Here is a 12,536-nt window from a genome sequence, read left to right as displayed (position 1 = left end):
TGCTCTATGCGCTATTTAAACTATTCCTTTCGCGCCACTTCTACCCGTGACGTACATTGACTCGCCCTGAGATTACTCAATCAGAAACCATCAATCCGTTCACCCTTGCTTCCCAGCCCTGTTCTTCCATCCCACTCTCAACTCCTACAGATCCCATAATCCTTCACAACGGAACAGATTTGTGCTTCCAAATAGAACGTGAAAAGTTTAGCTTACAAAATATAAACACCACCAGTTTGACATAAAATCTAAACTGCCATCATATAATACAAGCAACTGAAAAATATCCATTTTGCTTTAAACCAACTTGCAAATGTCCGAGTGATTACAGTGAAGTGTTCCGATGTAGAAACCCTTGCGTGAGGAAGAAAATTTCACAAGTCCTTTTTATTTCTTCATGAATGGTAGCAGCTTTAATCGTCAAGATGTTAAGATATTCAACTTTTCATCATTTGTATCCAGTTCAATGTCGTGTGCAACACAGCTTGTGAGGCAAGAATTTCATTTCTGATGCACATGAGGAAAGCCGTTGCACACCTATTCATCAGTTTACTCTTATTTTGGATTGTTATTCCTTTTTATTAGGGGAGGGCGGAATTTGCGAAATTCACTTTCGCAAATTATCGCGAAAATGTTAAAAATCTCCGTAAACACGCGGAAATATCGCGAAGATGCGGAAGTTTTTTCCCCACCCGTTCGCGGTATTTTCTGCGTGGTCGCGGCTCGCCAACTTACGCATGCGGTTGCTCGCGGGCGCGGCCATCTTGTTTTCACTTGTCTCGCGGTGCATGATCGCGAGAAGAAAGACGTGATCGCGCGACGCATGACGTTACTGTGGGCGCGAACTGTCGCGAGACAGCGCAAATGGCTACCAACAATCCAACATCTCGTGGAGAACGCGACCGGATCGGGAAAACTTGTAGGCGAACGCGGGGATTCAGGTAAGGCGATCGCGCGCACGCGAGAATGTATTATTTTACAGCGCGAGCAAGAAACAAATTATCGCTAAGCTGCGGAATGCGGAAATTTTGACATTTTTGCGCTTTCCGCGGAACGCGAAAATGCTAAATTATCGCAATTTCCACGAACGGAACGGAATTTTGGCCCTGGCCTACTTTTTATGCGTGCAGTCTGGGATCGTGCCTCGCCTCATTGCACGTACAATAATTCATATCAGCAAGATGCAGCATAACTATGCTGCATACCCATTCGCACAGCTTCGGATGCCCGAAATGCATTGAGAGTATGATGTGTGCTGCAATTCATGAATTAAATGTCCTGACATGAAGTAGTAAGAGGCCTGGATTGGCACAACTATTTTACGTGAAGCATAAGGATATTTGGGCAGTTTTATCGTGTGCGAATAAAGTCAAGTTGGATTACATGCGAATATCCCTGAATAAAATGAATGAAAGCTTGCAACGTATTTTTCCGAAGCTGTGCGAATGGGTATGCAGCATAGTTAGGCTGCATCTTGCGGATATGAATTATTGTACGTGCAATGATGCAAGGCATGATCCCAGACTGCACGCATAAAAAGGAATAACAATGCAAAATAAGAGTAAATTGATGAATATGTGTGCAACGGCTTTCCTCGTGTGCATCAACAATAACATATCTGCCATGTGTATCTATTTAGGATTGTGTAAATTGGAAAGGGATTCTACGGCGTATCAAGAGCGCTATGCCTCTGGAGCCCCTTGTGAATCCAGAGTAATATACAAGATCATAGCCGAATCTGGAAAAACATGGGACCTTAGTTCCCATAAGATGTGTTTCTTAGAGCATTAGGACATCTGCACCTAAGCGCTTGGCCTGTTGGAGCACCACTCCCCATTTGACTTTATCTAGAACGCCTCTGAAATTCCAGCTGATGATATGGAGCTTGCCCTGTGAGATACCAGAATTACTGTCCATTAACTGGGTATGATGTGCACGTTGGGAGGTTGCAATTGGTGTGTGATCACCAGGAAGAGAGCAACAGTGATGGTTATGTGGGACATAGCTTGCAGAACAAGTAAACATTTCCCATTTCCACCGACCACCCCAATACCTCAGGAACGTTGAAGTATCTATCACGGAGGGCAAGTCAAGCCTACCCCAACCGGGTTTGGTGACAGCGCCTCTCCAAAGGATCACCCAAAATCAACTCGCGAATATAGCGTTTCTCTTAGTGTTCAGGTAATGTCTTATTTAGGAGCATAGCCTTAATATAGATACCCATCCATATGCTGTTAGAAGAAAGATAAAAAAGATATCAAGTTTAATTGTCAAAGGAACGTGCCTGAAGTTGACAATTATTCCAAATCGTTTAGGAAGGTATAGATCGATCTTCGTTGTGAGCCCGTGAACCCCACTAAGATCCCGACCTGTGGCGCTGCTTTCCTTTATGTTTGGATTGTTGGCATAGAGTGTCGCCAGTGGAGGAGTCTGACTCAAATGGTGGTGGGGTGTGGGACTTCACATGTATTTCTTCATCAGTGCGCTGGCTGGGAAGTAGGCCCTCGACCGTGCAGAGCATTAATGTCTGATAGGGCCTCTACATACCTTGGGAAGGTCAACCACCAACGCCTTCAGCAGAAAATGAGGTCGGATGGGGGATCCGCAGCCCAAAAACTGCCTCGGGACCTGGCACAACCGCCTCCGCAAGTGAGAGCACCCCCACACCGCCTAGTGGGCACCTTACCTTTAGGTAGATCACAGATGTAGTCTTCAGTGGCCAATTCTCGCCAATCACAGCCACCCGGAGACATACCTATGCAGGAGTGTGGCACTTGCCACCAAACTGCCAGGCCCACAGGCTTCGTAATAGGGCCTGTAGGTGCCGTCTTTCTTTCTGTAGCTATTGTGAGTTTGAACTACACCTATGTTGATTGTCAGCGGAGCCCACGGACAAAGCCCAGGGCAGGGATGACCAGATCAGGGCCCCCGCTGTCCTGCCTCTAGTTGAACTACACCTATGTTGATTGTCAACGGAGCCCACGGACAGAGCCCAGGGCAGGGATGGCCAGATCAGCGCCTGCGCAGTCCCACCTCTAGTTATTTGGTTCCACGGCTGGCATCCTCCATATGCAGGGTGTGCTCCAGCGGGCTCAAGCCAAAGGGGACAGCAGGGTACCTCTACGAGGAGTCCGTGGAGGCCGAGTGGTGCCGCTCCATCCGCTGGAACACACCACTTCTCTTCCGGCGATGCACGGCAGCCATGGCTCACGTCCGCTCAGATCTCAGCTCTGGCGGGCTATGGCCCAAGTCCCAGGAGCGGCCAGCCCCGTATAGTACGGCGGTCCCTGAGGATAGTTCGATTCTGGCAGGCCACAGCCGGGAACCCCACCGAGTGGTAAGTGGGTCACCGTTGGGGGGGGGGGCGGTTGCCAAGCACAAGCCACCAAGTCTGCTAGGCCGCAGGTAGGCCCCTACTCCAGGCCCGGCACGTCTCTGTCGCTGTTCACTGTGGTGTCTGGGTTTCCCTGCACAGCATCCCTGGTTTCGCCTCACTACTCCATGCCGCAGTGCTCCGAGGACGGATGGGATGTGAGTTTGGCGAAAGGTAAAGATTGGGCAGGATATCGGGAGGATATGTGATTGGGCTACCAGAGCTTGTCTAGCATACATCCGCCATGTCGGATTGCCAGTTTAATAAATGTATTTGATGCAAATGTGTGAAGTAATGCATCAAATTTGCTGATAATGGAAAACTGAGTAGGATGAAGGGTGGGGAAACAGTGTTGGATGAGCATCAATGGCAATAAACGTGTGTTCATGGATTTGGGTCACAATAATACAAAGGCCAAGTAACTAAGCTTGTGGTACTTGAAAGTACATCCTGAAAGGATCTAGTAGTACTGGTAAACAGCAAGCTAAATACCTGTGCACAATACCATACTGTGACTATTAAATCAGGGTATGTAAACAGCTGTATAGAAAGGTCATTTTAGCTACATGCAAATTCTTTCATGATGATACTGCCATTCTGTTGAGCTACTTGTGCAGAGTGGGCGTGTCCTAAGCAACAATGTTATCTTTTTTTGACACAGATGGCATCTGCAAACGACTCACGGCAGACTCCCAAGGATGCAGCGGATCAGAACTTTGACTACATGTTCAAGCTGCTGATCATCGGGAACAGTAGCGTAGGCAAGACATCCTTCCTCTTCCGCTACGCCGACGATTCTTTCACCTCTGCCTTTGTCAGCACTGTCGGCATTGACTTCAAAGTGAAAACTGTCTACAGGAATGAAAAGAGAGTAAAGCTGCAGATATGGGTGAGCAAAAAAGCTGTGATTTTTATGTCACAACATTGAATTATCAGCAAATCCAGTCCAGCCTTCTGTCCTTCAGAGGTCAGAAAGTTGAGTACGATCAAGCACTCCATTATAAGGTGCTTGAGAATACTGCTTTGGTAGTCACACAAAAAGGCCAGAGGGGAGTGTTTAAAAGACTAAATGTGCATCCCTCCACAACAACCAAATCAAAGCGCAAACAGATGCACAAGGTCTTAGAAACCAATTCATTTTAATGTCTTCAAATATGTCTTGATGTTCTGCGTCTGTCAACAACAACTTGTATTTAGGACGAAGACCCACACCCACACTTAGGTGGCATGCTTCATCATAGGTTCCCTCCTCACACCACAGACTGACATTTCTGGTGTCGGCTACAACTCCCTCCAAAATGAAAAGGAGGGGCTCTTGGAGTGTTTTATAATATGACTGAGGTGCCTAAGTGGGCAAGGGGTGTGTGTGGTTGAGGTGTGCAGAGTAGTGTAGTGAATTTAAAGTGATGAAACTAATAAATAGCTTTATTAAGAGCTAAGAGGGGGTGAGTACCTTCAACCCAATCGAAAAAAAGGTATCAATATGTATCTGCCCATCAACTGACCTTATAAGGAGGTTCTAGGCATTCTTCAGCACCAGGTAGTCAGTCTCTTATGAAATAAAATCTCGTACCAGGAGGAGTGTCAGTCCAAAAAGTTGCTCAAAAATCTCTAATGTGAGGGAGAGCGTGCGCAATAGGCAGAGTAAAGGCCGCTTACCTGCTATGGTCTGCTGGTTAAAAAGACTTTATTGTCAGAGTGAGTAGACTTTATTTCATGCCATGTAAAACTGTGAGAATGTTTAGACACAAAGCTTCCACTGCCTTCATTTAAAACCTTACTGAAGGTACGGTTGACATCTTGGGATGCACGTATAGATACAGTCCTTCCATTAATGTTACTCAGTTAAGACTCTTCTTGTTTACATTAGTCTTCTTGATGACTTGTGACTCATAATTTCTCTTTGTCCTTCTTTGTGTCATGTAACTTTTTAGCCTTCATCTGGTCTGTCAGTAAAGGCTAGAGTTGAGGCCATGCACTTGTCTTTTGCGGGTGAGCATAGAGAAATGAAAAGAGCATTTGTAAAATATTTTCACTCATGTGTTTTTGCAATGATCTCAACATATACTACTGTTGTGGGTGTACGAGTTTTCTGGTGCTGTGCATGGAATACACCACTTAATATCTGTTCACTCAATTTGTGCGGCGCTCTTGAGTGGGAGATACACCCCGCTCCACCCGATTATCAATCCAATGATTGAAACAAAAATCAACCCAATTCAAGGCACACGCATAACCCAATCCCAACTGTAGTTCGTAGTTATCTTGTAATCAAACAACAATGCTGTAATTCTTGTTCTTCTCTTTGTCCTTTTATTTCTTTATAGCCTTGCGCCAACGCGTTTCGTCGCAGCTGGAGTGTATCCCTTACGACTTCCTCAGGGCTTCTAGGCTTTGGGTGCTAAACTCAAGGTACCCTCCTGGTATCGTGTACAAAAAGGAGGATTAATCCAGCCCGCTTTTGTGCTCCAATCGAAAAACTGTTCCTTTACTATTAGTAAGCTGTGAGATTCCAAACAAGATATCCACAAGTGAATGTACCGTATTTGGTACTCCACACGTCCTTCTTCCCACAATAGACTGTTGCTGTGCGGAGAAACTGATCCCTTCCTCCCAATCCCGGGTCTTGATGCCGTGAGTATATCCGGCTCCTAAAATAAAACGTGTCGCATTTATTTATCCTCCTTTTTGTACACGATAACAGGAGGGTACCTTGAGTTTAGCACCCAAAGCCTAGAAGCCCTCAGGAAGTCGTAAGGGATACACTCCTGCTGCGACGAAACGCGTTGGCTATAAAGAAATAAAAGAACAAAGAGAAGAACAAGAATTACAGCATCGTTGTTTGATTACAAGATAACTACGAACTACAGTTGGGATTGTGTTATGCGTGTGCCTTGAATTGGGTTGATTAATGATCTCAACATGCATGATAATTACACGCATTGGTTTGCATTGTGAGCACAAGATCACTAATTAATGATACATAATGTTTACATGTGTCATTTTGCTTTGATCTAGTATGCATAATGTTTCTCTGTCACCGGTCTTTCACATTTTTACAGGTGTTGACGGTGGACAATTACCACACAACCGTGTGTCATTGTCTGTATTATTTGAAAAGTATTCCTTTTTTTTCCCTCATTTTATCACATTGCTGGGTGACTACCTGATAGACTGGGCCTGAAGAATGCCCATAACCTCTATGTAGAGCCCTTTGATAGGCAGAAACATGTTGACTTCTTTTTTAGAGTAGAGCCTGCGAGCGCATGCGCTCGTTTGCGACACTGTTGTATTCAATAAAGGATTTGCAGCCCGTTTATTGCTTACCATTTGATGACTCCATTTTCAGTCTTCTTTACTGCCTCCTAACTGGCAAGCGAAGCCCAAACGTCAGTTCAGTTTGCCTCGGTGGAGCAGGGACCATGCACAGATTAATCAAACTTAATCAGTGCCCTTACACTGCTCAAGACGTGAATCAGATAGTATTTCTTTGTCTCCTCCCCTCCCTTTGACAGTGCTTTTCTCACCTGGCTCTGCTGGTGCTTAAGCTTTTAGCATAGTAACTCGTAAATGCTGTAAAGTGACATGATCAGACCTACCAGAGCCGTGATACCTGTGCCAAAGATACTGAATACTGATGAAGAAGGCCCGCTGGCCTTTCAACAACAAAACATGCTTAAAAATCTAATGTTGGCCACTGAACAGTCTGTGATGTCATACTCCTCTGACGTTAGTAAACACAACACGGGTATGTTTTGAAGCAAATGGCAGGTTGTAAGACCTCCTGGCCTATACATATCGCCTTGATCCCAACGCGCTGCTCTGACTGCCTTTAACAATATGGGTTGCCTGCTGGGGGCAGCATGACAGTACATACCTGTGAGCCCTAAATAATGGACTGCATGATTGACAGTATATGCTTGATTAGAAGGATGTAAAGCATAGCGGGCCTGCCGGCATTCGTACACCTTTTAGACTATTGGAGATCTCCGCAGTGGATGCAGTAGTCCACTGAGCTATCTTACTAACTAAGATATCATTGATGTGTTCCTGCATATGCCTCCTCTCTTTTTGGTAGAAATAATACAGCGCATGGGATTTTTTTTTAATCACTCTTTCACGATGTGCCTCCCACAAGTGTTGATGAACGGGCACATATAGTTCCTCGTCCGTGTTCCAAAATCTCTTAGAAGTATGCTCCAGTGGTTGGCTGGCTGGCAGGTGATGCACATTTTGGCATTTAAACGCTACCCTCTGGCCTTTTTGTGTGACTATTCAAATTATTATTTGGACAGCAGTACAGGGTGTTCTGACTTGTAGTTTCACTTTCCCGTTATACGAATGAGCGATTTCCCAGCGTGCACAGAATGAATAAATACTAAAGCTATGCTGAATAGACTGCACATTAAAACTGTACTGGCCCGCGTCTAACACGGGAACCGTTGACGTCTCTACTTCAGAATTCACGTTTCCGCGTAGCAGATACGTGACATCGCAGTGTTGGTTTTAATAAGGGGCTACAATTGTTGTCTGCAGCTATAAATTATATGTACCTTTTTGAAGTACCAGGGGACCAGACTGTTGTTTTGGGGGAACTGCTTGCCATTTATATAACCCTCCCACCCTACAATGACAAGGTTAGCAGGGCAGAAGGTAATGCAGTAGAACACGAGAGAGTTGTCACCGAAACGAGCAGGTGCGATTTCACACTATTGACCGTGGGTTATTTCTCGGCAAGGAAGGAGTCTCGAGGCCTCGCTGCGTGGAATCCCCGCCACTCCCTCCTGAGCTGCCACGCTGCGCCGCTGGGCGGGGCCTCGCCAAACCCACCCACATAGCTAACAATGAGCGTGTTTGTTTTCACCTCGGGTGGGGGCGCGAGCTCTCCCACTGAGTCACCGGGGAATTAGTTGTACTGTGACATGTATGGGACCCGCTGCTTGCTTAGAGCTTGCGGCTGTCATTCCTTAGGTGAAACCGGTTTTGAAATTCCTACAGTGACGGGGCACAACCTTAACAACCAGGAAGGAGTCCGAGACTGCCCGCATTTTTGATTTCTTTGAGTTTTGCACAGTGCTCCTTTCGGTTGCTTAAGAGCATTGTAGGAGGAAAAGAAATGCAGGTTAGAGTGAGCTTTGCCGGGGGACACGGAGCTCTTGGAGCTCTGACACATGACTGACGAGTCGGTTCAATGACACAATATCGAGAACACAGATATCGTGATGCATAAATGTCGTGTCAAAAATATCGATTAAAATATCGTTACCTATGCCTATAAAGGTAAGTCCAAAAATATCGTAACACAAATATCGTATCGTACTAATATAGTTAAAAAGTAAAAAATATCGATTTTTAACAGAAATATATAGTATAAAATAGTCAATATTACATATTTAAATTTATTACATAACTATACTGTAAAATGCATAAATGTAAGTAACATTTTATACTATATAAATATATATTTAAATGAACATACACATAAATATATATGTTTGAATACTTCTATATACATAACATAAACAAATCACATTTATTTTTTGTTTTTTTAAAATTTACTAATGCAAAACACAAATATAAATAAAATATTTAACAAATTAAATGAAAAAATCCATTTCCCAAAAATAATTAATAGATATATACAAAATTATATTAAATATCAAAATACTATAAAATTAAACAACTAAACAAATAATATTACATATATTTAAATAATATTAAAAAACTAGTTACATCTCTGAAAAATAGATATACTATTTCTACTTCAATGTACACAACAGTAGGGAAAGCCCTGGACTCTGAAGGGATTAAAATTTACTATTCCCACCCCAGACGGAAAACAGTGGGAAAAGCATTAGACACTAGGGTGGTAAAATTTAGTATTCCCACTCCAGTCTATGCAACAGTAGGGAAAGCGTTTGAAACCGGAGGAGTAAAATTTACTATTCCTACTCCAGACAGTGCAACAGTAGGGAAAGTGTTGGACACCAAAGGGGTAAAATGTACTATTCCCACTTCAATCTGTGCAACAGTAAGGAAAGCGTTGGACACCGGAGCAGAACAAATTACTATTCCCACTCCAGTCTGTGAAGCAGTAGGGAAAGTTTTGGACACCAGAGGAGTAAAATTTACTATTCCCACTCCAGTCTGTGCAACAGCAGGTAAAAGTTTGGACACGGAAGGGCTAAACTCTACTATTCCCAATCCAGTCTGTGCAACAGTAGACAAAGCATTGGACTCCGAAGGGGTAAAAATTACTATTCCCACTCCAGTCCGTGCAACAGAAGAGAAAGTGTTGGACACCGGAGGGGTAAAATTTACTATTCCCACCCCAGTCTGGGACACAATAGGGAAAGCATTAGAATCCGGAGGGGTAAAATTTACCATCCCCACTCCAGTCTGTGTAACAGTAGGGAAAGCGTTGAACACTAGAGGGGTCAAATTTACTATTCCCACTCTAGTCTGTGCAACAGTGGGGAGAGCGTTGGACTCCGGAGGGGTAAGATTTACTATTCCCACTCCAGTCTGTGTAACAGTAGGGAGAGCCTTAAACTCCGGAGGAGAAAAATGTACTATTCCCACTCCATTTCGTGTAGCAGTAGAAAAAGAGTAGTTTGCTTTAAACAAATAACATATTTTAACAACTCTATTAACTAACCAAAAATATAAAAAAAATATATAAAATGTAATGTCCGAATTAAAAAAATAAACAAATTACATAATTTTTAACATTTTTAATAATTATCAATTAAAACAAATATTAATGTAATTAAAATGCACACTATATTCCCACAAACATAACAGCCAACAATTAAAATGTAATCGAAATAAAAAAGTATAACACAATTAACATATTGGGTAATAAATTGAACAATTATTAATAAATGATTTTTTTTTTTAATGTATTACTTAACTTTCACCTTATTCTCCTACAAACACAAGAAAGCACACCTAAAATATAAAATACAAATTACATTATTAAATAATTTACAAAAGTATCAATACATTACATATTTCAATAACCATTAATATTTAATTAATTATTACTTAACTTCTCATCCTATTGACCTACAGACTAAACAACCCACACCTAAAGTGGAGCTTAAAAAATATAATTATAGAATTTACACAAATAACAATTAAATAATTTATAAAAAATGTATAATTAATTATTAATAAATTAGTTCTTAATTAACTTCCCACCCTTTACCCCTACAAACCCTACAACCCTGCACCTAAAGTATAGCTTACAATATTGAATAATTACACAATTTACATAATGAATTAGTAATTAAATTTTTTATAATAAATCAATATTTAATTATTAATAAATATTACTTAATTAGCTTCCCACCCCTACAAACCCAACAACCTGCACCTAAAATATAACCTAAAAAACATATTAATTACATAATTAATTCTTAATTAAAAAATAATAATTTTTATAATTATTTATCTTCCCAGCCTGTACCCCTACAAACTTCACTAACCGCTAGGACACTATAAATTACAATTAATTACATTTGAAAATGGCTACAAATTGCAAACTATATTAAAGAACATTAACAACAGTTATCAATATTTTTGTAAACAATATTTATGCATCAGAATATTTCTGTATCACAATATTAAAACTCGATATTTGTGTGACCCATATTTTTTACTCCATATTTTGTCCAAACACTGACTCCTGTGTACCAAGTGATGGGGTGGTTGCTGTGCAAGGTGTGTGCTACTACAGGCCAGTGCATTCTAATGGTTAAAGCATATCTGAAAAGTTCCCAAATCATTATCGCGCTGTGACAGTAAAGAACACGTGACCTAGGCGGATGTCTGGTTAACAAAGGTCTCTGTTTCCATTTTTCTCTGTAGTACAAGAGCCTAATCTAAAGAAGTTTTGAAAATGAGCTCATGATTTGGACATGCACAAGGCTAGTACCCCCCTCCCCGCCCCACCTATATCATGTTTCCCACAGTGTTATGTTCTCTCCCTGCGACCCCAGCTCAAAGACTGTAGCATCTCCCTTATCCAGTCCAGGTATACTGCTAAACCAACAGCACAGAGGGCATGCACATCCTAGCTAGATGACCCAGTGGCATCAAAGAGTGGAGAGCCATCAATCGGTTGCCAAACAATCACTAACCTGGCCAGAGCATAACATCACTATACACCTAAATATGTGCACATATGTATACAGAGTAATAATAATATCTCTAAGCACTGTAAAAAGCAGGTGTTGATTTTACCCAATTGAGTAGTACTCTTTCCCCCGACCTTGAGAGGATGGAAGGTTGCATTGGTCTTCCCAGGATTCCAAGATTTGACCTGCTGGATAGAACAGCTGTAAGTGGCAGTTGATTCACCTAGTGTGGGATCTTGCAAGCATATAAGCTGGATTGGTCTACTGACTTTAAGAATAATACCATGAGCCATTGCCCTTAGTTGGAGTACATCCGGATGCTGAAATCCCCAAAACAGCATACGTTTATTAGCTGATTGGCATCAATGAGATCCTCATTTCAAAGTTTCAAAGACTACAAAGACATCCCTAACACTAAAAAAAATCCCTGCGTTCATGACAATGTCTTGGATTTCTTGTAGAGCTACATAAGTAGACTCTCTAACTGATGAGGCATTTCACTAGACCAATACTCATAATATATTGATGTTGCAGATATACTATAGCATTTCGGATCCCCTCATAACGATTCATAAGATACCAACTAAAAGAATTATCAACAAGCCTTGGCAAAGCCAATAGACCTTGTCTATGCAAGAGTTAACGACTTTGCCAGTGTGTTTTAACCGTGTTGCAGAGCATGGCTAAAAGTTATCATAAAGCTCTGTGACGCAGCCAGAGATGGCCACATCATAGCACTTTTTTTGTTATGGCCGGTGGGGGTGGGCAGCATGAACAACAGGAGGGAGGGTGGAAAGGAAGGGGCCATATGGACAACGACAGGGAGGGTAGCTTAACATTGATGGTGTATATACTGTAAAGTGCAATAGCATGCATTTATTTCTATAACAATTAAAGTGGACAAGTGGGGGTGGGGAACAGGCAACACAGACCACAAGGGGGGGATGAGCGGGTAAGAAGCAACACGGACAAGGATGACAAGGGAATAATAAAAAATAAGAAAATACTACCTAAATTACAGC

The 12,536-nt window shown here is 42.2% G+C and overlaps 1 protein-coding gene across 2 annotated transcripts in view; it reads left to right on the top strand.

The window, feature by feature from the left end:
- RAB3D (RAB3D, member RAS oncogene family) overlaps positions 1-12,536 on the top strand; it is a 184,340-nt gene that overhangs the window by 86,565 nt on the left and 85,239 nt on the right. For both annotated transcript variants that reach the window (XM_085600528.1, XM_085600527.1), the window contains exon 2: positions 4,035-4,262. In XM_085600528.1, the coding sequence (XP_085456654.1) occupies positions 4,035-4,262 (228 nt within the window). The remainder of the gene's footprint in view (positions 1-4,034; positions 4,263-12,536) is intronic.

The sequence above is a fragment of the Triturus cristatus genome, chromosome 4_2 (assembly GCF_964204655.1).
Source record: "Triturus cristatus chromosome 4_2, aTriCri1.1, whole genome shotgun sequence".
Lineage (NCBI taxonomy): Eukaryota > Metazoa > Chordata > Amphibia > Caudata > Salamandridae > Triturus > Triturus cristatus.
Note: the sequence above shows the minus strand (reverse complement) of the source record. Positions and strands in the feature narration are given on the sequence as shown.